Here is a 26,372-nt window from a genome sequence, read left to right on the forward strand (position 1 = left end):
TTTCATTTATCAAAGTTAAAAGACTGGTAATGGCCAAATATTTGCATTAATAAATAAATTTATATTCTATATAAGCGGACATATAATATTCGGGAAATGTGAAAAATATTTAATTTGAGTAAAAATAAAAAGAATCGCGAAAAAATGCTTATCATTTGAAAATTTGTTAGTGATAATAGGAAATACGTGTTTCCCGAATACTGATCGTTTCTAACGTGTCATACAAATATCATATATATTTATTTGATATTTAAAAAGTTATTATTTCTGGATTAATTGACAAAAAATTATGAGTTATGAATTTAAAAAATAATATTTGTAAATAAAATAAAATATTTAGGGATATTCTTTAAAATGGAATGATGAGTCCATCGCGGTATAACTTATCCTTATTTAAAACATATTTTGTTAAATTTCTTTATACTATAAAATAAAACCAATATTAAGCATGGAATGTTTAAAATTATCTTAAAATATTTATAATATTCGCTTTTAAATTTGTGCTTCATCTTAGCAAAATACTTCAATTATTTAGTTCTAAATATTTATACTAATGCTTCAGATATTTTTCGAGTTAATCGAAGCTTGAAACATTTTAATGATCAAGTATATTTGTACTCGGGCTTTTGGGTCGACTATAGCGAACCATCAAACATGTGTGAACATAATAAGGTGTTCGAGCAGTTGTTGTTATGGGTACGTGTATTAAACGGAACAAAAAAAAAAGATGAAAGATAAAACAGATTTGCTGTTCGAGCACAAATATTTTCGAACATTTGAAGTGTTGAATCCAAATGTTTGAATTCGAGTATTCTCGAACTCGAGCAGTTCGACGGTCGAACATGTTGAAGCACTAATTTGCACTGGATTTTCAGTGTTATATCGAACACAGTTTTTTTATTTTTGAAATAAATCGTTGTTTTTCAACGCGTGAAGGCATTTAAAAAATTTGCGCCACTCAAATCTAATTGAGCTTCGTATCCTTCATCGGCTGAAGAAGAATTAGTATTTGCAGATTTCAATTGTTCAATATCTAAAGTTGGTGGCTTGTCACCAGGTTTCCAGCGCCGATGTATTCCCATCGACTTCAATTTCTGACACACCGATGACGGTGATATGGCGAATCCTTTTTCTGCTAAGCGTGCTGAAACCTTCCAATATTGAATATTACTATCTTCTTTTATTAAATCTAAAATTTCGCGTGTAATTTCTTTGTCTCGCACTTCACGCTCAGCTGCTTTCAGACGTCTACGAGGATGAACAACTTTAGATGCTGCGTTTGTTAAGGATTGTTGTTGCTCTGGTAGATGTATTTTTTGCGGTAAGTGATTTTGTTGCTGAAGCTGTTGTTGTAGTTGTTGCTGTTTCTGAAGTTGCTGCAATTGCTGATGCTTTTGTTGCTCTAATTTTTGATGCAGCAAGTGTAGTTGTTGCTGTTTAATTTGCTCTTCATGTTGCAATAACAGATGTTGTTGTTGTTCAATTTGTTGCTGTTGTTGTTGGTTTTTATCAAAATGTCTTTGTGCACCTTTATCAGTAGACTCTTCAATGGTTTCGTGTTGTGCTACTTCGCGAATTTCTTTTTTATTTCGATAAGACAGTGGCACTCCTTTAACAATAGCATCTCGCACTTTCCATGCTGTCATTTGAGACACATTCAACGCGCGAGCGATTTCCATTGTGGAAGCGTTTTGAGCTACAAGCGTCTTAGCCATAGCATATTTTTCATCGTCAACAAACACGTTCGGCTTGCGCGGTTTTTTTGAGAAATTACATTTCTCAGTTACTCTAAAATAAAGTTAATACTTAAATATTTAATAATAATTCTGATAGTTACTTATGGTATATATTTACATTTCATTATTTTGCATTGTTGAAATGGGCCGAATTGAGAGATTTACGGGAAGTTGATGTCTAAAAAAATTAAATCAATAAATATTTATATTTGTTGTTAAAGCTTTTTAAAATTACATGACAGCAGTGACAGTAGACGGAAACTGGTTTGCCGCTGCTAATGGCGATATGACAACATTCTCCTCAATCCCATGGGATATCTCTTTCTGGTTCTCAGACATATTTTCAATTTTTAAATTTGCGGGCATATTTTGTATGATTCGGTGTTGTTTCTGTTGTTGCTGTTTTTGTTGTTCTAATTGCAAATGGGAATTATTAACCTTGTCTTTGATTTTAATCTCTTCTTCATCAGACTCAATTTCACTGTTATCTTCACTCTCATCAGGATCGTCTTTACCTTTATCTTTGATATACTCTTTGTTTTGTTGATGATATTTCTCATTTCTTTGATTAAAACTTTGATTGGAAACACTCTCTGCAATATCCTCCTCATCATCGTCATCAACTTCACGATCTTCGCGATCTTCATGTTCTTCACGATCTTCTTGGTCTTCATGTTCCTCAGATTCTTCATTATCACTTTCATTGTTTTCTGTTTTAATATCAATTTCAGTTTGATGAAATTCTGGAATCTGCATTTTTTGTTCGTTGTTTATTTGAAGTATTTCTGTGGCATCCTCTACATTTGGGTCAATGACGCGTTCATGAAGGCTTACACCATTCACAAGACTCTTTCGTAATCGCCAAGCAAATGTACGAGAAATATTTAGTTCGTTGGCAATCACTGTTGTGGTCGCTTCACGCAAAATTAACTGCTTTGCTAACGCAATCTTCTTAGCATCCAATTTGATGCGAGTACGCCCTTTACGTTTATTCCCAGCCATAATAACTCTGTTAAATAAATGTTTAAAAATATATTCAATTTCATTTGCATAATACTTACTTTCTGTTGTGTATATATATTGCATTTTCAGGTTTTCTTATACCAATTCGTTTGGGAAAGTTATTATATTGCACAATGTTTTGTTTAAAAAGTTGTTGTAAGGGCCTTCAGAAGAAAAAATATAAGAATCTTATGCAATACAAAATCTAAATTGTTAAGTAATTCATACATTTTAGCAGCTTTAGAAGGACAACCAGTCCGCTTGTGCCAACCGAGATGATGCCCAGTCGGAAAAAGAACATGACAATCTGAGCACTGCATTGGACGGCTATATGAAAACAAAAATATAATCGATATTAAGAATGTAAAAGCGGTTTGAATACTAACGTTTGATTTCGACGTTTTTTAACACAACGTCCACGTCTAACATGTTTCTCTAAGAATCTTTTATAAAAGTAAGTTTTTCTGCAGTTCGTGCATTCATAAACTGGTCCAGGTGTGCCATGTACACTCTGCATATGTGCTTTTAAAATTTGCTTCATTTCAAATATTTGGAAGCAGCTTGGACACTGATAACCACGCATCGGGGTTGTATTATTTCCCATGTCGTTACCATTTACATTAGCATTCATATCATCAGATGGTGTAATTAATTCTATTTCTGGTATAAGGGGAAGAGGTTCATCATCATCTGCCTCTGCTTCACTCCCACTTTCTGCACTGTTGCTCGCACCATGAGCTTCAGTAATTTTACTCAGTTGGTGCTGCATATACTCATGCATCAAACGTATAGAATTAAAATCAAAAGGAATTTTTCCATTATTGATTCCATTATGCATTTCAGCATGACATAGAGGCATCTTATCGCCTTCTTCCTGGTCACTCTCCTCTTTCTCAGTGTTTGTTTCTTTGCTCTGTATTGCCAGATTTAAGTTGCGGTGGGTAGAAGTGGTTTCCACTACTGATCCCACATCCCTCTCTACCTGTACATAATTGGAAGCTTCACGCCCGCCTGCAGACGTCGCCTCAATTTTTTGTATAAGCAATTGCTGACGGAAAAAGTTATCTGCATCCTCACATTTCTTCTTGAAGAGACATGCCGAAATAGCATTCTTTGCACAGGTAACGCACACTTGCTGAGGAAGAGTATCGCCTTTTTCAATCTGAAACGCAAGAAAGAATATATTAATGATACTTCTGAATTATTTTTAATTATGTAAAATAAACGCTCACAGCTTCTCTGTAATCGACATTTAAAGTGAGATTCGTAAAAACGTTTTACATATTAAATAAAAATTGAATTGTATTTAGCCGGCAAATTATCTTTTGTTTATTCATACACATACATATATAGAATAAAATATGCTCAGATTTAATCATATATAAATGGTCAGATACAAATAAACGAAATAGGCACTATAATACTGAAATAATAAAAAGTTGAACCTAATATTTCAATATTCAATATTTAGTGCAATAAGTTTTTATTTGTGAATAGGATGCAAATTTTCAATAATGTCTGATAAATGTTTCAATTACTTTTTGGTATGATGTAAGATAAACTGCAAACTGCAAATGAATTTTTAATATATATATATAAATAATCTGTTGTTAATGCTGCTTTCAGTTCAACTAAAGTCAGAGAAAATAAAGAGGTCTCACAAAGCTGATCTTACCGACTCCCCTGATTGTTCTAGCGCCTCAACTGCTCAAATGTTCCGTCAAAATGCGATAAGTTTTTGTCTAATTAATTTACCCATAGTTTTAATGGAATCTGCGCTAAACACAATTCTCAGGGCAGACTTCAACTCTAGAAATTTACGGGATTTCACTAAAAAAGAGGAAAAGATATATGTAGTTCTATATTGAGCAATGGGCACAATATTTGTAATGAACTGCGTAACACATTTCAATCCCAAAATCCACATAATATGATATTGACTTTAGAAAGACGTACTAAAGACAGTTTTTACTAACAGGGAATGCAAATATTTAGTCCTGAAGAAAAAAAGTAGTTTCCACTACGAATTTCTTTATTGCCCACATACAAGAACTGTTTATAAGACAGTGATAAATTAATCATAAGCTGTATGGTATTACTTGCTACATTGGTATTCCAATTTCTTTTGCTCTCTAAAAAATATAATTATTTGAAATCAACATATTTATTGCGTTCAGAGATTATGCCCGATATCAATCAAAAGTTCTTTTCAGCAAGTTATTTTTAGGAAATGAATAAAAGTAAGATGATGCCATGAGTGGTGAATACGTTACGTGGTAGCACGTAATACCGCAATTCCACCAATTTTTCTAATACAATTAAAAAAATACAATTAATTAAAATAATATAAAATGATTTTTTGTTGTTGTGGTTCACTACTGTTCGAAAATACCTTTTTAAAAAAAAATATTTATTTTCCAAATGCGACTTTTTTGATTAGTTTCATTATCCAAGTGGTCTGAAAGAATCGCATAATATAGTTTTTGTAGTAGTTGAAGAAGGTAATGGATGAAATTGTCTTCACTGTTTTTGCAACATGTTCGCAAGGAGAATATAATGTCTCGACTGCTCTTTCATTTCCAGAATGTACTGATTTATCCTTGTATCATATGCTGTAATAAACTGATGCTGAAATCTTTTGAATTACTCTCAAATATTTGCAAACCCTTTTTGAAAGTGAGTAAATGCGGCACCCATATATATACCTTTGTAAAGTATTGTGATCGCGTTTATTTAAGATTAGCTTAATGTATATCACTACATTACTGATCTTGCGAACCTCCATCACTAAATCATGAATTTTTTCCGCCATATTCTGAGATGTTGGCTTACTCGGGCGTCCTGGCCTCAACAGTTTTGAATCTCATACTACATACAGTCGAAGTCATAAGTCTATAAGTAGGCAGTACAAAAAAATTTGTTTGAAAATATTTTCCAAAAAAATCAATTTATTGGAAACATGTTTTATGTTTTTTTTATTACATTCAATGCACAATATTTTCGCGAAGTTTCTTTGCATGTGTTCAAAAAACAGCCGAGATAACGGTGCTTTTATTTTCAAGGGTAGCAAAACAAGCGATCAAAAGGCTACAAGCACTTGGTATTTCTGCAGTTTTATGGCGATTTAAATGTTAATTGGTGATAATTTGGATTGCGTCTTACTGTGTTTTGTGGTATTTAATCATAAAACTGCAAGAAATTGTATTCTGCTTAAAATATTTACTAAAAAATGGCAATGGTGTCTCACCGGAATGAAATAAGCGTCATTGAAGACATAATCTTCATAAAATTTTGGGAGTAAGAGAAGTCGAACCGGGAAATTGGACATTTGTTTGGAAGATCGCACTGTTCGGTCCACACCGTGATCAGAAATTATTCATGGAAGAGTAGCACGAAAGAAGTCTTACATATCTCTAATTAATCGAAAGAAGCGCATTGCTTTTGCAAATAAATATGTAACGTAGATATGCCGGAGGAGTTTTGGAATAATGTGGTTTAATCCGACGAATCCAAGTTCTGTGTTTCTAGCATTTAAGGATGTAAATTAGTATGGCGTAAGTGAGGTGAAGCATACAATAAACAAAATTTTAATTGAACATATATGGGGATTTTTGAAAAGAAAAACTCTTAAATATTCAATTTCGACCAAACAGCATCTGAAAGACATAATCCTAAAGGAATGGGGCGAAATAATAACTCAGGATACTAGTAAACTTGTAGTTTGGATGAAAAACCGTCTAGTGCAAGTTCTTAAGCATTACGATTACCCAACTAGTTAAAATTGAATAAAAAATCAGGAATTTTACATTAAAACTTTGCCTTATACTAAGTGCTTGTAGACTTTTGATCGCTTGTTTTGCTACTTTTTAGGATAAAAGTACCGTTATGTCGGTTGTTTTTAGAACAAATACAAAGAAACTTCGCGAAAAGATTGTGCATTCAATGTTTTAAAAAAACAATAAAGTATGTTTCCAGTAAATTGATTTTTTTTGGAAAATATTTTTAAACAAAAGTTTTTGTACTGCCCGCTTAGACTTATGACTCCGACTGTATATGCTGATGCTTCCGATCCTATACTGAATAAATAAACTAGACTTGAACTTTGAAATAATCAATAATAAAAAAAATTAAAAACCTATGTGGTGCAGTTTTTACCGACTTAACAAAGTTGGAAGTTATATATATGTATATATATGTTAATAATCTGAGAATACATTTACATTGACGACCTGTAACCTATATTAAAAGCTGTACGATTTGAATTAAGTTCAGGAACCTAATAGCAAATTAGTAGATATGACAAAATAAGACAATACCTGCAAAGAGGGGAGAAGACGAAAGGATGTGATTTATGTACAGTTTTATTAAAAACGATATAAACTATTGTTTACAATTTTACGAGGCAATATTAGCCAACGAAATAAATTGTATATCTTTAATATAAACATAGAGTTAAGAAGTTAAAATTGTTAAATAAGATTAACGATATTTTCTGTCAAGGTTCATGTTTTATTTCCTTCTATTCATTACTTATTGTTTTTTTTATTTCTGCTCCTTTGTAAAACACCTAAGAACATTATGCCAATATATAATAAATTTGGACTAATAGTATGTTTCCACTGCTTACTTAGTAAGTGAAACTTTATTTATTATGTGAAATATTGATTAAAATTTTTCTAGACAAACAGAAGCTCTATTAAAACTTTCAAAGAACTTTCTGACACATAAAAGTTCTTTCCTATGTAATAAATAACTTTTGCTCATAGAAACGACAAAATCTTAAAATTACTTAAGTAACTTTCTAAGTAAGCAGTGAAAATATGGTATAACATGATAGTCCATATCATATACTAAGTACAACCCACTTACTACTTTGAAGTGAAAAGAGTTTAAATAATTATTAAAACTATAAAATATGAACTATGTAATACTTGTACAAGTATATATAATATTTGTTCTATTATTGGATTAGTGTTCCGGATGTATTTATGACAAGATAAAAAATGATTACTACACTGATTGCCTCTTACTGTTGCACTAAAGTCGCAGTTTTGCATCAAACACTGCTTCACAGTTCCTTAGTTATACATATAGTATGTATATACAAGATATAGTGCTCTCTGAAAACTCATATAAAACTCTTAAAAGATCAGTTGTAATAAATAAAAATGTAAAATGTTTACACCTTTGCCAAAATGTTGACATGTTTGAGTTTGATGAGATTTATTTCCATAGAGGTATCCGTCTATCTGAATCTAATCAAACTCTATTCAAACCTCTCAGCTTGACAACTGATTCCACTGGAACAAAATTGTCTATAAGAGATGGTGCGCTCATATGAAGCGCAGATTTTAAAAGATATTTACTAAAAATTAAAAAAAAAGTTCAATAAATTAAATATATAAAATGAAATTATGTTTTTATTTTTTAATATCATAAATGAATCTATTTTTAAGTACCTTTTCAATGTATGAATTATCTAATCTAGCCGATTTTCACACTTACTTGTAGAGATATGTATGCATGTGCGGGTTACATACATACATATTAAAATTATTTAATTTGGAGCGAATTAAATGTTAATATTAATTTTACATTCAAAATATGTACATTACATTCATATGTACCTATTTACGTACATATGTATGTATTTATTTTCTTTTGTATGAATTTTTATTTGTTATTCATTTTTAAATTCATGAAAGTTCGGTTGTGGTTATTTGCTTGCGTCTCGGCATATCTTTCGAAAAACTATGCCATAATTGAGCTAAATAATTGTAGATACAAAATAAAGTTGAAACAAGTATGAACCTGTACTGTAAATTAGTATGGCGTAAGTGAGGTGAAGCATACAATAAACAAAATTTTAATTGAACATATATGGGGATTTTTGAAAAGAAAAACTCTTAAATATTCAATTTCGACCAAACAGCATCTGAAAGACATAATCCTAAAGGAATGGGGCGAAATAATAACTCAGGATACTAGTAAACTTGTAGTTTGGATGAAAAACCGTCTAGTGCAAGTTCTTAAGCATTACGATTACCCAACTAGTTAAAATTGAATAAAAAATCAGGAATTTTACATTAAAACTTTGCCTTATACTAAGTGCTTGTAGACTTTTGATCGCTTGTTTTGCTACTTTTTAGGATAAAAGTACCGTTATGTCGGTTGTTTTTAGAACAAATACAAAGAAACTTCGCGAAAAGATTGTGCATTCAATGTTTTAAAAAAACAATAAAGTATGTTTCCAGTAAATTGATTTTTTTTGGAAAATATTTTTAAACAAAAGTTTTTGTACTGCCCGCTTAGACTTATGACTCCGACTGTATATGCTGATGCTTCCGATCCTATACTGAATAAATAAACTAGACTTGAACTTTGAAATAATCAATAATAAAAAAAATTAAAAACCTATGTGGTGCAGTTTTTACCGACTTAACAAAGTTGGAAGTTATATATATGTATATATATGTTAATAATCTGAGAATACATTTACATTGACGACCTGTAACCTATATTAAAAGCTGTACGATTTGAATTAAGTTCAGGAACCTAATAGCAAATTAGTAGATATGACAAAATAAGACAATACCTGCAAAGAGGGGAGAAGACGAAAGGATGTGATTTATGTACAGTTTTATTAAAAACGATATAAACTATTGTTTACAATTTTACGAGGCAATATTAGCCAACGAAATAAATTGTATATCTTTAATATAAACATAGAGTTAAGAAGTTAAAATTGTTAAATAAGATTAACGATATTTTCTGTCAAGGTTCATGTTTTATTTCCTTCTATTCATTACTTATTGTTTTTTTTATTTCTGCTCCTTTGTAAAACACCTAAGAACATTATGCCAATATATAATAAATTTGGACTAATAGTATGTTTCCACTGCTTACTTAGTAAGTGAAACTTTATTTATTATGTGAAATATTGATTAAAATTTTTCTAGACAAACAGAAGCTCTATTAAAACTTTCAAAGAACTTTCTGACACATAAAAGTTCTTTCCTATGTAATAAATAACTTTTGCTCATAGAAACGACAAAATCTTAAAATTACTTAAGTAACTTTCTAAGTAAGCAGTGAAAATATGGTATAACATGATAGTCCATATCATATACTAAGTACAACCCACTTACTACTTTGAAGTGAAAAGAGTTTAAATAATTATTAAAACTATAAAATATGAACTATGTAATACTTGTACAAGTATATATAATATTTGTTCTATTATTGGATTAGTGTTCCGGATGTATTTATGACAAGATAAAAAATGATTACTACACTGATTGCCTCTTACTGTTGCACTAAAGTCGCAGTTTTGCATCAAACACTGCTTCACAGTTCCTTAGTTATACATATAGTATGTATATACAAGATATAGTGCTCTCTGAAAACTCATATAAAACTCTTAAAAGATCAGTTGTAATAAATAAAAATGTAAAATGTTTACACCTTTGCCAAAATGTTGACATGTTTGAGTTTGATGAGATTTATTTCCATAGAGGTATCCGTCTATCTGAATCTAATCAAACTCTATTCAAACCTCTCAGCTTGACAACTGATTCCACTGGAACAAAATTGTCTATAAGAGATGGTGCGCTCATATGAAGCGCAGATTTTAAAAGATATTTACTAAAAATTAAAAAAAAAGTTCAATAAATTAAATATATAAAATGAAATTATGTTTTTATTTTTTAATATCATAAATGAATCTATTTTTAAGTACCTTTTCAATGTATGAATTATCTAATCTAGCCGATTTTCACACTTACTTGTAGAGATATGTATGCATGTGCGGGTTACATACATACATATTAAAATTATTTAATTTGGAGCGAATTAAATGTTAATATTAATTTTACATTCAAAATATGTACATTACATTCATATGTACCTATTTACGTACATATGTATGTATTTATTTTCTTTTGTATGAATTTTTATTTGTTATTCATTTTTAAATTCATGAAAGTTCGGTTGTGGTTATTTGCTTGCGTCTCGGCATATCTTTCGAAAAACTATGCCATAATTGAGCTAAATAATTGTAGATACAAAATAAAGTTGAAACAAGTATGAACCTGTACTGTTCACGCTCGCACATATGAAGGCATACAGACGAGTATACCTGAATATCTACAGGAACATAGTTGCGAGTTGCGAGTATCTGTGCATTTAATAAAAACTAACAAACTAACAAACAAACAAATGAAATAATGCCAACAACAACAACAACAACAACAACAACAACAATACAAGTAATATTAATAAATGAAAAATTCAAAATAAAAATTCCGTAAACAGCACAATTCCAACGGTAAAATTCATAAAAAAATACAAATGAAAAATGTTGAAATTGGACAGAAACGAAATAACTATTTTAAATAAAAAATAAAAATTATACATTTTCTGTGTTTGTAAGAAGGCGCAGAGCGGTATTTACCGACGAACGAGTATCAAGAGCGGGAACTGAGACTGAGACTGAGACTGAAACTGAAACCGAGAAGAATGCAAACGCATAAATTACAGAGCGACAACTAATTGAAAAGAATAATAAAATAATTTAGAAATCTTAATCAAACAAATCAAATTTAACTTAGATACACATTTCTGTTTTGAAATATCTATATATATATATATATATAGATAGATACTCGTGCAAATAGTGCATAGACGAGTACCGACATACGGTATCGACATATGTATGTACATATGTCCCATACTCACTTATTACATACATATGTATATAGATTTGTATATTCATACATTTGAACGTTTAAAAAGTGAATAATGTGCTCATTTGTATCTATTGTACTTTCGTATGCTTTGGTTTAGGTTTAATGTAAATAGTATTTACTAAATACGCGCAACGTTGTTGCATTTAACACAACATTTTACATATATATTTTATTTGTACGGATATTTCCATATTTCGTTAACAGATATTTTGTTAATAGGTATTTTTATAAAAGGCCGTATATGTGTGTATTTGTTGTAATGACAATACTTTCATTCTAGATGTGATGTCCATTGTGCAGTTTACATAAAAATGGTTTTAAATATTAGTCCAAAAAGGCCAAGTACTTTTACTAATAAAAAATCGTAAATGGATATTCTGACAAAAAATATATAGACTATATTCTATATAGAGCATAAAAGGTTCTTCTTAGGATGATTACGATTGTATCCAGTATTTTTACTTTTTCAAAGAGGTACAATAACTACAAGAGCAGTATTGAATATTGAATAGGTAGGGTTAAAAAAATTTTTGTCGAATCGGTTTTTAATAACTTATTTTGCAAAAAATTGCTCTTAAATTTATTAAATAAATAATAAATAAATACACTAATAATGGATAATATTGAGACAGATAAGGTATACATAGTTTCCAACTGCTGATATTTAAATTTTTGGGTCTATTGTCACTAAAAAATGGATAGATACGAGAGTGATCGTTTATTAAAAGTCAATGTATTCTCTTCTTTCAGCCGCTCAATCAAAATTAGATTGACCAAGGGGGCGTCGTATAGGGCGATAGCTACCCTCCTAACGACTATACGGAGGTCATTATTTATATTTTGAGCTTTGGCAACACTGATTGTTGTCAGATGTCATCATCCATATGAAAGTTTAACGTTATTAAACATAACCTACCTTAGACTTTTTATCAAAAAAGTGTTATTTGCGTTATTTATAGTGATTTGTAAATTGAGTGGTAGGGGAAAAAAAAGAATTAACGCGAGAAAATTTTCGTGTGATGAATTATTACTACTTTCGACGTGGATTATCAAAACAAGAATGCATCGATCAACTTACGTCCATATTTGGCGATGAAACTCCATTCTGTGTCACTGTGAAATGCTGGTACTATGATTTTAATCGTGGTCGCAGTTTGCTTTCTGACGAAATTCGTGAAGGTCGTCCAAAATCAGTTGTTGTGCCGGAAATCATTGATGCTGTGTAAAAACTGATATTGCAAGATCGTCATGTGACATACTGTAAGATTGAGGTTCAGGTGGAACCATCAGCATATACAACATATGGACGATCATTTAGCCGTGAGAAAGGTTTGTTTCCGTTGGATTCCTTATCTCCCATTATTTGACAAAACATCAAAAAGATGCTCGTGTCAAATGGTGCACACAAATGCTCAAGTACAGTGGTAGTGCTTCAAAGGACGTACTAGTATATAAGATTGTAATAGGTGACGAAACATGGATATATGCGTATGAGCCGGAACGTTAACAGCAGCCGACTGTATGGGTGTTTCAAAATCCAACAAATCCGCTTTGAAACAAATGGTCGCTTGTTTTTTCGAAAAAACTGTGGCAACTTTACGAGTATTATTACCGGAACGTAATATGATAAATTCCGAATGGTATACAACCATTAATTTCCCGGAAGTCTTCAGTGATATACGGAAAGCAATTAAGCGCATTCGGTTAATTCACCATCAAGACAATGCTCGCACATCTCGGCCAAGAACCATCTATTTAAACATTTAAAAAATCGAATTGATGGTTCATTCGTCGTACAGTCCTGATTTGGCACTCAATGATTTCTTCTTGTTCCCGAACATCAAGAATAAATTGCGTTGACAACTCTCATGATTTTCGTCAGCGGAAGAAGTCTTTGTTACATTTAGAAAGCATGTTTTAGAGGTGTCTGAAGAAATTTGGGAAAATGCATTGACAAATAGTTCAAACGCATGCAAGTGTATTAATCATAAAGGAGAATACTTCGCGAAACAATACAGCAATTTTCAACGACAAGTATATAGATAGTGACCTTCGTATGTATTAATATTATAAGATGAAAAGAGAGTCAATTATAAAATTATAAAAATCAAAATTATCTCCAACAAAACTTACCCAATATTGACAAAAGATTTTACAGAGCATGTGTGGCTTTCTATGTATGCAAAAGGATATATGATAAGGTCTGGGGGTTGCAGCTTAAAATAATTCTCTGGTTATAAACCACCAACGTTCAATCAGTTCTAAAATACGGATGCCTACTTTAGTGGCTCTCGTTGAATAAACAGTGCATTATTAAAAGGCTCGCCACATTGCAAAGATCAGTATGCGGGGGAGTAACTTCATCATGCGTTGAGATCGACCTTCACTAGCGCACTTAATGATATACTTCGCTTACTATTGTGCCACAAGCAGAGTGGGACTTAAATATTTCGGGCAGAGTCTGTGCTGATGCTGCGAACATGACTTCTAGAAAACGGAAGTCTATATTCGCACTGACAGTCAGACAATTCACATAACTATTTCGACAGTCTGCATCTCTTATAGTTTCACTATCAAAGCATTACTAAATTAAAGTATAGGAGAGAAGACGATTTTTTAACTTATTAAAAGCAGTTTAAAGTAATTCTGGTTTGGGTTCCTAAACATGGAATCAAAGCGCAGAGTCTAAACCAGAATTTGGGGGCAAACTTAGTCTCTTATAACGAGACTTCTGCTTCTGCCAGCCAGACTAAAGACTAAACAGACTCCACAGACTAAAACTAAAATACAATCACAAAAATAGGGCTAATATTTCTTCGGCAATTAGCTCAAGTGCGACATGGCCTATATACTCCAAATATGGAGTCTGTAACTTGATCCATAGGAGTAAGTCTGAAATATATACGATTATATTAATTGTAATGGGACATTGGACAATAAGACAAAAATAGCAGATGTGGTCAGAATACCAAATGTGGTTCTATTCAGGCTCATCCAGATCCAATCTTAAAGTTAAAATTCACTCACTTTCAACATTAATATTGGCTAGATACCTGCATTTATCAATCCGTCTAGCTGGTTGTAATATATCCAACTTTCTGTACACAATTACGAGAAATTTGGAAATAAAACGACTTTCTTAGCTAATGAAATAAATATTATCTTTCATTCACTTTACCTACTTTGCTTAATGTGATGCATCAATGGGAAAGATATGGGCTGACAGAATTTTTGTTGTTGAGAATTTTTTGTGAATAATATAAAGAATAAATATATCAAACCAATACTTAATTGATTATTTTAATAGAATAGTTTTTTTTGTTCTTTTATTTTAATGTAAGGAACTTTGTGACTCTATTTGCTTTGTGGTTAATTGTCGCCTTGATAACAATATTTCAGCATAAGCTTAAACACTGTGTTCCATTTGAGTATAAAAGAACTAAATGACTGCATTCTGAAACCATTTTGAAACACCCTACTAAACCACCCAAAGGAATGAGTTAAGATAGTAGCTGTTACCAACTTCATTAAATCACAATTCACAACAATATTTATTTATATATAAAATTCAGTAGAAAAATTATTTGATAAAACATTATTTTTTTATTACACATATTTTTAAAAACGTGTTTTTAGTTTTTGAAATTTGGGGTTCAAAATAACTTAATCAATTTTCTATCTAATTGGAATAATGAAGCTACTATGAATAAAAATAAATTAAATTAAAAAGTAAATTTAAAAAAATTTAGAACCACTCGAGAATCAAGAAATTTCGATTTAAATTTGGTCACGGTGACGAGGGTATGTGTGGTTTGTCACGGTGATCAAAACAATATTACTCAGATACAAATGTCAGAATAAGTGCCTTCTGGGAGTAAGTATGATTAAAGTTTTCATATTTGGACACAACCAAAAAGTATTAAAATAGTAGTAGAAATACGAAATTGGCAATTGTGATGTGACTATTTGTGTAACATGGTTCTAACCACACTAACTTTGATTCGTTGTTTAAAAAAATGCAGTGGTGGGTTTCATGACAATACCTCCTCTTAAAAACTTATGTGTTTTTTCAAATACATATTACAGAAGCATAGTTAAAAGATTAACTATATTAAAGTTAAAAAAGTTTTACATCACATTAAATGTAAATATTTTATAAATTATGTTTATTCTTTTATATGTCTTTTTTTTAAATATTTTTAGTTTCTTTATAAGCCCAGGGCGCCAAATCTCAAAATACGCCATAATGTACCACACTGAACTTCAATAGTTTGTAAAATATAAAACATTTATTTGTTTTTTAATTTATTGTTTTAATAACCGAACTTACATAGCCACCCTGAAGACTAGATTATAGCCAAAATATCATCAGCACTAAACTTTTAAACAATAAATTAAAAAAGTTTTGTATTATTCAATATAATAATTAGATAATTAGAAGGGACCGAAAATAACAGTTATTTCAAAAATGTTGACAAAAAAGCAGCAACAAAGAGTTGTCTAAAATCATGTTCATGTACATATATAGTTATCATTATAACAACTTTTGTTCTTAATATTATGCCTGATTTTTATATATGAGAGTTTTAAATTAAAACTCAAAAAATAATAATTAAATTTACCATACTTTATATTATATTTTTTAAAAATAATTATTATTATTATTTTTTCACCCAGAAATAACTCATACACTCTGCCTTTTATTTTAAAACGCACAAATAATTGTTATTTTTTGCCTTATAAATATAAAAATCAAGAATAACTCTTATTTTTGAAAATAAAATATAATTCATTCACACTGGTCTATTTGATATTTTTAAAAACGAAAAAATAAAGGTAGTGGTTTTTTTTTATTTTATACAAAATGTATTAAAAGGTTGGTGCTCGTAAAGATTTAGATTTTGTTTTAGTTTTTTGTTTTTGTATACAAAACTATACAACACAAAAACAGAAAGCAAACGTAACTCTTTATGTTAAGGCAAATGATAATAATTATTTTTGATGAATATAATATAAAGCAAATTTAATTATTAATTTTTGAATTTTATTTTAAATGCGAATGATAACAGTTATAATTATTTTATGGAATAATCAGAAAGTATTATGAGAATATTTTCATGTAGTCGCAATTTACTGCGAACGAATAGAATGGATAAAAACCAGTCAGACTCCTAAAAAAAAGGAACCAGGCATTCGCCTTTTGAAATGAAGATAATTAAATTTTTCTACTTTATTTAAGTAGTAACATATTACGCTCGAAACTTAAATTTTCCTGATAAGTTTTAAGTTAAATAGTTAAATTCAAAAAATTCAGATACTAAGATTCATATTCAAACTATTATGTCATTATTATGCCTACCACATCCGATCAGTGTACAAAACAAATCATAATTCAGCGGTAATATCTAAATGAATAACTCGTTGAAATTAATAGAAATAAATACCTTGACATCTGCAAAAGTCGTAATTTTCCGCCATAAAGAGTCTTCTCCGAATATAGATATCATTTGAGTACAGCTGGAACTCGACGAAATACAAATGCGACACAATTGTGGATTATTGGCGTCCATATTGGTCTTGATGAATGCATCTGCGATATGGAATGACGATCAAAGCCTATTGCGTGGTTGGCTTCTTGCTTTCATGTGAACTGGGGGATATATATTTAAAAGTTGAGTGCGTTCCTTCTTTAGGTGGTCCCTAGGGTAGTGGAGAGCAAAAATGTCTTAATTAAACAATCTAGGTTGCATTGTAATAATTGCATATGCAACTAATTTGTCAGCCTTCCAATATTGTACTAAACAGCGAATACACATACACATACACATATACATATATGTATATAGGTAGATGATGTATGCATTCTTTTGTAACTCTTCTATTAAAACCTAAAATGTTCCTCACCAACCAATATCAACTTTGTTTCGATATGCGCGATTCGAAGACTATGTTTTCGAAATCATAGCAAATCTCTCGACTGGCGCTGAGTCAACGAAACTCAAATCAACGAGAATGCAATCAATCCAGCGAGCGTGCGAACTTAACGAGTGATTCTCAACAACTGAAAAATACATAAAAAGAAAATAAAAAACTTTAATATTTTCACAAAACTTTTAAATGAAATATAATAAAATTTATACCATAAATTTACGCACATACGTACATATAAACATGTGAGCATTACTTGTGAAGTCGAAATAAACGGAATAATAGGACAAACTACATAATTTCAATAAAAGGAAGCACAATGCGACAAACATACATATTAAGAACTTAAGAAAATATAAAAATATTGAACATGTATAAGAGCGCAAGAAGAAGAAAATTTATAAATATAAGCACCATTCGTTGCATTATTTCTCAAAGAACGAAATGGATTTATTTCGCTGCAGCGATCTCAGTCAACGTCCACACTGTCACCGCCGTTGCATTCAAAATTTCAATTATTTAAGCATAAATTAAAGCATTTCAGTTGAATTAAAAGAAAATTTCCGACTGCGCTTCCCATCCCACTCACCTAATATTTTCCGAAGCAGAACTAATAGAGAATTACTAGTTCTCCACTTTACGCCAACAATTTGACTGACTCTTTTCTTCTCGCACATCCATAAATACATATGTATATTTGTATTTGCATTAAACAAAGTTAGTTACCATCGCTGTTGGCGTCATCGTCGTCGTCGTCACCTCCAACGTAGATGTCTATGTCGGTGGCAACGGCAACGGCAACGACGAAAACGACTACGTCAACTACATTTATAAATTGTAGCTTACAACAACAATAATAACAGCTTATAATGCCAAGTCAAGAAACTGAAACAAACTTCGCATAGAAAATTTAAATAATAAGAAAATGCTTGAAATAATAAAAAACTAGCAAAGAAAAACAATTTGAGAGCAAAGACAGATAAAAAAAAAATATTAAACGAAACGAATAAATTTAGTTAAATAAAAAATTAAACGAATTGTTGGGAACATAATTTTCGTGGTCGCCGGTATACGGCATGGATGGAACAAATACCGAGCACATTAAATATGTGTTGAAGCAAACAAAAATGTACAATTTTAAGTGAACTCGGGCCACAAATAGCAAAAAGCAATATATGTACATAATCGTAAATAAGAGTTGATGTACATGTACGTGTGCACAAGCAAGCAGATATATAGCTTACCTATAATAATTCTTGTTGTTGCCACAATAGTTTCGGTTGCGTTGTTTTTGCCTTATGTCTTTAATATTTCATTATTAAAGCATACGAATCCAATAAGAACTCAAGCAACAACAAAGCAAGTGTAAAATTGAAACCATAAAACGAAACACAAGTGTATAAATTAAATCAACAAAGAGCACTTAAGTTTATGATAAACTTCTCTTCTCTACTCTTCTCTCTCTCACATTCTCTTTTCGAACTGATAGTAAATTTGATTTTTCTTTTCCTGTGATGCAACAAAAGCACTTAACATTACTGAGAGTGTCTCTTACCTTTACATGTAACTATGAAAATACACACTTAAATAAACAAGGACCAGACCTGTTTGCTCGTTAGCATGGAAATACAAAAATTGTTCCTTCGATTAAATTGATGGTTGAACATGAAAAATAATGGAGTTCTATATTTAAAAATATTTTAAACACAAACAAAATGTGTAATTTAATCGAATTTTTCATTTAGTTTTGTCAAGATATTGAGCTCCACAAATGCGACTAGTCACAAAATAAGTTAAAAGCACATTTCTCTATTGCACTAGACATTTGTATATTATTATTAATAATTTAATAATGGATAATAAATTAATGCTAAACTTAATATTGGTTCTATTTTGTTTGGTCTATTGTTAATTCTGATTTAATTATTTAATTCTTATCAAAGTCAATTGTGGCTGATAATCTGAAGTTTGCAAAAGAACATGTGAATTGCTCCAATGACAATTAAACACACCCATCTAAAGCCTTCCCAATTCACTGTGAGACCGGACATTTTTAGGCAAAGTATCTACTAACCAATTGATGAACATTTAATCTAATTTACTTATTCCAACATTAGTATATATGTTACATTTATATGTATACATATATTACAAGTATGTACATACGTATAATATATATAAAATAATTAATTCAGATCATTGAAACTGTCTTCAAGTTTAGTTAAATAAAAAAATATAAAATTTCAAATAATTTGTATAATAAAAGTTGGAATAAATAAGTTATTCTGATTAAGAAAAAATTAACTTTATAAAAACGATTACTGGACATTTGTGCATAAAGTCGTTAGCGACAACTTCAAGGAATTAACATAATATATGTACCTAAAACTTAGTTATTATCAAGGATTTAAGAAAATAAAAATTTACAATTTTTTTCCTCGTTCATTCACCTTAAAGGTGGTAGCCCTGACCTAGGCTAACTCAAAATTGAAATAGCGATAAATTCAACTAAAACGGAGTAAACGAAATAAACCTTACCGAGTAAACTGAACTAACCACTTACTGGTTGGTAACACACAAATTGCAGAGCGAGCGGAAAAATATGTTAAAAGTTAAAGCGAAATTTTCTTCTACAATGTGCTACGTTGCATCTCTTTTAACAGGAATGTTACATAAATTCACGAGCATGTAGAATTCAATTATATTTTTCTACGTTTTAGCGTTAGCGAATGCGTCCCGTCACATTCAGCCTGTTGCCATTGCATGTTCTTTTCCGAGCATGAGCGTCTTGCAGATCTGCGCTTCTTCTGGTACGAATGATTTCCACTGAGAAAAATAAACAAAAAGAAAACTGCCAGAAACACATTTTTGTTTACCATTTCGCCTCTATCGCTTTGTTGGCTTATAATGCAAATGCACTTCTCATGGTATTTTGTTTGTTCCCCCTTGGTGTGCATGTGTAGCATTAAATCAGTGCATCTGTGTGTGTGTAGCTTTATCTCCGGTTCCATTGCAAGCCTGTTTTGTGCGTTCGTTTAATTGACGTCTTCGCCTTATTAGAAATACTTAAAAATTTTATTGCAATATAAACGAAGCTTCTAAATTAAGATTCGGATTTTTCTGTTACTCTGCCATTTGTACTATAAGAGCAAACCATGAAGGCTTTTATTTGCGATTTATAGGACATATTACTTACGTAGTTTGGAGCAGGGCGTTATACTATGTTCAATGCAGTCGAGCTAATAAAAAATCTAATGTATGACTAAACTTCCAATTGCTACATTTAAAATATTCAATCTACTTTAGATCCCTAGCACTGCTTAAAACTTTTAGATTTTCTCGGTATAAATTGAAATCAGCTACAAAGAGAACACAATTCTGAAACTACTGTTCATAACCATACCAACCAGTTAAATTGCTCCAATCCGAACCAGAGAAATAATTGTTTAGAATAAATTTTCTTATCTAAATTTTCTTAATCAAGTTGAAAGGACGGCGCACATTGACAGAATTAATCCATAAGTGGTGAATCAAAATTCTCTCATATTTAGAAAGTAAGATTTTTATATGACTTAAAGCCAATACAATGGATGAAGTCCCTTTCTATACGCGAATAAAAAATTTTTTTTCTGCATTTTACAGAAGAGTTTCTCTTAAGCTAATTAAATCAAATTGCATCCCATAATTTAAATGCGAGTTTGAAATAATTTGTCAACGTAATATAATCAAAGTAATAAATAAATAAAAGTGACGTCAGAGATTGTCGCAAAAAATTCAAAGTAGAGCCATGGTATTTATTTAATCAAACAAAACTCATATTTCAATTTAAAAATACTTTATTTAAATAACTGATTAATATAATATTAAAAATTCTGTAGATGATTTAGTAGTTTCTGAAGAGGCCAATATTCTTTCCTTTTATTAAATAAAAATACATAAATGAAATCCTTTGAAATTATATGTAATGGCAACGTACTACAGATATAATGACTTAGGAATTTAATAAGTTTTCATTATTTAATAGACACATTTTAAGAGATGATATTATTTATGTTTGTAGATTCAGACATTGTGGCAGATTTAACTAATCGGTCATGGTGGAGTAAGTAGTGGGATTGCCAAAAACAATTTCTCTACATTAATTACTTTCAGAGTTCTCATAATGCAAATGTTAGTAACAGAATTGCAACATATATTTAATGCTGTTAAATGGTACAAAGTCAATAATTGGTATGATACCCTTTCACTTCGTCTAGTCTCTTCGGCATTCAACCTACAACCTAGTTTTTGGGTTATTTCTGGAGCAATTTTCATCCACTCTTGTAAACTAGCTTTTTTTAAGTCTTCTTTGTTGAAAACAGTATATTGCCGAATGTTTTGTTCCAACATTGCCCATAAATTTTCAATGAAATTTATGTCTGGGCTCTGTGCCGACGGAGTCATCAGATGTGGGCAGTTCCAAATCAACCAAGACTGTACAAACCCGGTTTGGTTTTGGATCGTTGTCTTGGTAGGAGCGAAATGTTTCAGGAATTCCAAGTTTCACTCTGCACTCTGGACTAAATTTTTTTTCAAAACGTAGAGGTACATTGTTTTGTCCATGTTACCATGAATAAACTCCAGATTCCCAACGTCGACGGCTGACATACAGGCCCAAACCATAATACTTCCATCAGCATACTTTACTGTAGCTTTTAAATTTTCTTTTTTGAACTCAGTATTAGGCTTGCGCTACACGTAAGTCATGCCATCTGAGCTAGAAATATTGAATTTAGACTCGTCTGAGAATATGACGTTGTTCCAAAAGTTTAATTTTTTGTAGGTATGCTCCTTAGCTTAAGCAAGTCGACTGCTTTGATTTTTTTTGCTTATAAAGGGTTTTTTTTAGCTACTCGACCATTAAAGTAGGAGTGTGGAAACACTCCCGAAAGTAGTCTTGCCTAGTTCTATCCGTACCTTCTTGACTATATCAGTAGCATTTAATTTTAGATTCCTTTTGATTTTTCTAGCAATATGTCGCATGTCAGCTGCGTTGAAAATTTTATGTGGTGCGCTTCTGCCCATATTTTGAGTCCTATTCTCACGAACAAAGCAGTTAATGATGCTTTGCATAGTGGAGCGACTCAAATTAACGGATTCCGCAAATTTCCGCTGAGGTTGACCATCCTTAAAATGGGTTAGAACCAATTCTCTTTGCTCAATTGTAGTGCGTCGTTCCAATTTTTAAAAAATTACTTATTTACCGTTGCACGTCCAAAATCACACAAAAAATTTATTACATTTGGTTGGAAATACATTAAAAATATTACGGAAAAGAAAATCCCGTTGCACAGCGCGACATACTGGCGACTAAGTGCAAATGATTATTTGGATAAAATAAGCTGTGAACTATAATTCTGTTACGCGATCGGGTTTTTCCCCTTTGAGCGAAACAAAAACAAATTTTATGTACTTTGTATCATTTATTACGTTTTCCTCACTTACATTAAAAACTTTATTGTTTTCTAATTCAATTTTAAGACACAGTGTTTTGAAAATTTAAAGCAGTGTTGGATGAAATAAGATGAGAGCCACTGTATCTATATAGCATAGTATTAGTTGTAGTGATGATTGCTGTGTTATCATGACTGACTAAAACTTCAGCTCAAGAGTGAATTCGTCAGTCCTTTATCGATTGCAATTAAATCAATAAAAATATTTGTGTATTTTCTAACCTTAAATGATTTAATTATTTGTACTTCTTTCGTTCTTATTATGATATATGTAATTCCTTTAATTTATATTCATTATTTTGTAAAACACAGGACTTCCGCAAATGTATTTAATGCGAGAGTCAGCAGACTTTAATGCTTCTTTCTCTTACGAAATGAAACAAACAGCACAGTTGTTGTCACACGTACACACATATATATATATATATACACACACACACATCGAAGCGAAATCAAATTAAATTTAATTAAATTTCAAATAAAACCATAAAATAAAACAAAATAAAAATGTTAAAAATATTATGCGAAGAAAGAATTTATGAAAAGTGAACTAACGACTTTTGTTGTTTGAAAAAGAGGAAGAAGAAAACGAAAAAAAATCCGTACATACAAAAACAAAAAGCAAACACTTCAAGGGAAATAGTTCGTTGGTATTTGTTTAAATGTGTGGCTTGAGCAAGAAACCGAATTATAAAATTTGATTTGATTTGTTTTGCATTGAATAAAAAATAATTTTTCATTATTTCATTTTAAAGTGATTATTTGCTGCAGAGACGCTGCTCTCATTTTAAGTTTTCATTCGGAGTACAAGTTTTTCATTATAATTCGTTTAATATTTTAAACTGATGTTGCAATTGATTAAAAACTTGGAATGCATTTTCTTTGTTAATGTTTAAATAAATTAGCTTTTTATTGTTGGTATTGTATATTGTATATAGTCGATTTATGCGAGCACTCCACAAAATACTTTAAAAATAAATTACTTGTGCTAATTTGAAAATATAGAAAATTCGAATGCCGGCCATTTATCTGGTGTCATTAATACATACATACATGCATAGATACATATATACATACATACATACATACTGTATACGCAGATATGCGTATGTATATATTCTTGCTTTATGATTTTAGTTGATCCGTTAAGGTATTTATGTAAGACAGATTTGGATTTGTTTTATTCATACAATGACAAAAATAATTTTGTTTCTCTCAATTTTTAAACTTACAATTAATTAATTAATTATTCGCCACTTAATTCGTTGCAAAATGTCTGTACATGTGCACACTTGTAATTTTAATTAAAGCATATTTCAACGTGAAAAAAACAACAAAACACTGAATTTAATCTACTGGTCCATAAGTTTCAGTCTCATTAAGAATATAAAGCACACGCTCCACCGAAAAACGACAACACGCCTCGACAATCGCAGCGCAACTACAGAACTGTTGATTTTAGCCCATCAACAGCGTTCGCATTTGTGGCTAAAAGAAGCAGAATGCGTTTAAAGAGAGCGAATGAAATAAATTAAGTGCTGTGTGCTTGGGTAAAATTATGTTTATATTTAATCTAGAGTATTAATATCTTTCTTTAAAACTCTGTTTATGTACATATTGCTCTATAGATTTTTGCTCATTCTACACCACATAATTATATCCATAATTTAGAGAGTAGCTTCCAATAAGAATTTAATACACAGCCGAATACAATTTTTTTATCCTTATTCAGATAATAACACAAATAATTATAATAAGTATCAATTAAAATAAATTCGATTACTTTTTTACAGAAAACATGTTATACACACTTTTTGTATTGTTATATTTATTAAAAGAACTGTTTTATTTACGCAGGTTCCCATGAAATAGTTCATATGCATGAATAAAAAGTAACTAAAAAAAATTAAAAATAATATATTAATTAATTTCTTATTGTCTCATTTACTGCATTTGCTGGTATATTTGTACTGACGAATTTATTCCACACACATGGGCGATGTACTCATGAACGGTTTCTTAACTAGAATATATTTACGAAGAAGAAATCGGTGACGCCGAAAACGAAAACGAAATCGATTCGTTTCGTTACGACCGTAACCGAAACTCTTCTTTCCATAAAAAGTTCGCGGTTGTTTCGTATTATATTCATTACTAATTTATTTATAATAAAAAGTTACTCTTTCTCTATTGATACCATTTATAGTTATATTAAATTACAATAATGTGACTGAACAAATGAAATTTAAACATTAAACCTATTTATTTCGAAATCGTTAATAAAATTTGAATGTACTAACTCCAACTTGTATTATTAATATACAATACATATACATATATTAATGTAAACATATTTCAATAATCAGTTTTATTTTATTAAAACGTGTATTTAGACACTTTAGGTGATTACTTCGTTATCGAGTTAGAGAATTACTGAGGCATCAGGTGTGATAATATTTTCGGTATTATGTAGAACATAGCTGTCCAGACCAGATGCGAAACAAATGCATGCGTTCATAGTTGTTTTCGACAAAAATAAAAATATGGTTCTAATGGTAAAATTAATTATTAATTTATCAATTTAAATTCATTTATTTGTTATACCACAAAAATAAAATAATGTAGTTTTACCAATACAGCAAAAGAAAATTCGCGTAATCGTAGTAGATTAAAAACATGTCAAGGGCCGCACAAATATTAGCCGCAGGCCGCATGTGATTCTCGGGCCGTGCTTTGGACATTCCTGATGTTGACCATCAGCTGTTTCTTATTAAAATAAAATAAAAGAACAAGTTCTACTTAAATTTAACTTTTTCCACATATTCCACTTTTTCATACCATTTTCTGCTTTGATGTGACGAAAAAAATTAAAATAAAATCATTTTTTCCAAAAATACCTAAAAGCGGGCGTTCTGACAAATTGTCATTTTATTAGTTAGAAAGTCTGCCCCAATTATGGCTGTTTTAACATCAGCTATGATGACAAGCTAATTGCTTGTTGCCAAATGTTTTGATTGCAGTGTTGTTCACTGCGTATAGAACTAAATCGTCTGGTTGCATTTTATGTTTTGGATTGATTCCTGGCAGTGGAAGTAGTGAAATAGCTGATCCAGAATCAATTAAAAAGTTAATGTTGTTTTTTCGGTCGTAAATATGTAATCGTAGCTCTTGATGTTTTATGCTGTCGCCAACCGTGTTTGATGAGGACAGCTCCTCATCAAATTCGCACGGTTGGCTGCACTTGGTCGCTGTTGCTCCAAATTTTATGTGGTAGTAACAAACCTTCTCCCGTTTACAATAACTGCTGCGGCTGCGGCTGTCGTCTCTACCACGACTGTCTCGTTTTTCCAATCTGTCTAAGGTTGTTGATATCTTGATTAGCTGCTGTCTTAGTTGTTGGATCGAACTTTCTAAGGTTGTTACCCGGGATTTTATTGCGTCATTCAATTTGTTGGCGTTTGTAGCTA

General features: G+C 30.8%; 1 protein-coding gene across 3 annotated transcripts; it reads right to left on the reverse strand.

The window, feature by feature from the left end:
- Positions 1-456: 456 nt before the first annotated feature.
- On the reverse strand, positions 457-24,815 carry LOC119684217. Of its 3 annotated transcripts, none has more exons than XM_038098232.1 (9): positions 24,138-24,543; positions 17,394-17,546; positions 16,930-17,185; positions 3,125-3,900; positions 2,967-3,065; positions 2,798-2,902; positions 1,972-2,745; positions 1,855-1,914; positions 457-1,788 (listed from the first exon to the last, which is right to left on the reverse strand). In XM_038098232.1, the coding sequence occupies exons 3-9, from the start codon at positions 17,053-17,055 to the stop codon at positions 924-926; spliced, it is 2,805 nt and encodes a 934-aa protein (XP_037954160.1). In that variant the 5' UTR covers positions 17,056-17,185; positions 17,394-17,546; positions 24,138-24,543; the 3' UTR covers positions 457-923. The 3 variants fall into 3 exon arrangements, with proteins under 3 accessions (XP_037954160.1, XP_037954152.1, XP_037954143.1); XM_038098224.1 differs by having other exon boundaries at positions 17,390-17,546; XM_038098215.1 differs by lacking the exon at positions 24,138-24,543 and adding an exon at positions 24,717-24,815 and having other exon boundaries at positions 16,930-17,546.
- Between the last annotated feature and the right edge of the window lie 1,557 nt (positions 24,816-26,372).

This window comes from Teleopsis dalmanni, chromosome 1, assembly GCF_002237135.1.
Source record: "Teleopsis dalmanni isolate 2A chromosome 1, ASM223713v2, whole genome shotgun sequence".
Lineage (NCBI taxonomy): Eukaryota > Metazoa > Arthropoda > Insecta > Diptera > Diopsidae > Teleopsis > Teleopsis dalmanni.

Coding starts and splice junctions, on each gene's coding strand:
- LOC119684217 (XM_038098215.1), bottom strand. CDS start 17,055: ATGGACGCCAATAATCCACAATTGTGTCGCATTTGTATTTCGTCGAGT. Junction 1,915..1,971: donor TCTACTGTCACTGCTGTCAT/GTAATTTTAAAA, acceptor TAATTTTTTTAG/ACATCAACTTCCCGTAAATC. Junction 1,789..1,854: donor ACAATGCAAAATAATGAAAT/GTAAATATATAC, acceptor ACTTTATTTTAG/AGTAACTGAGAAATGTAATT.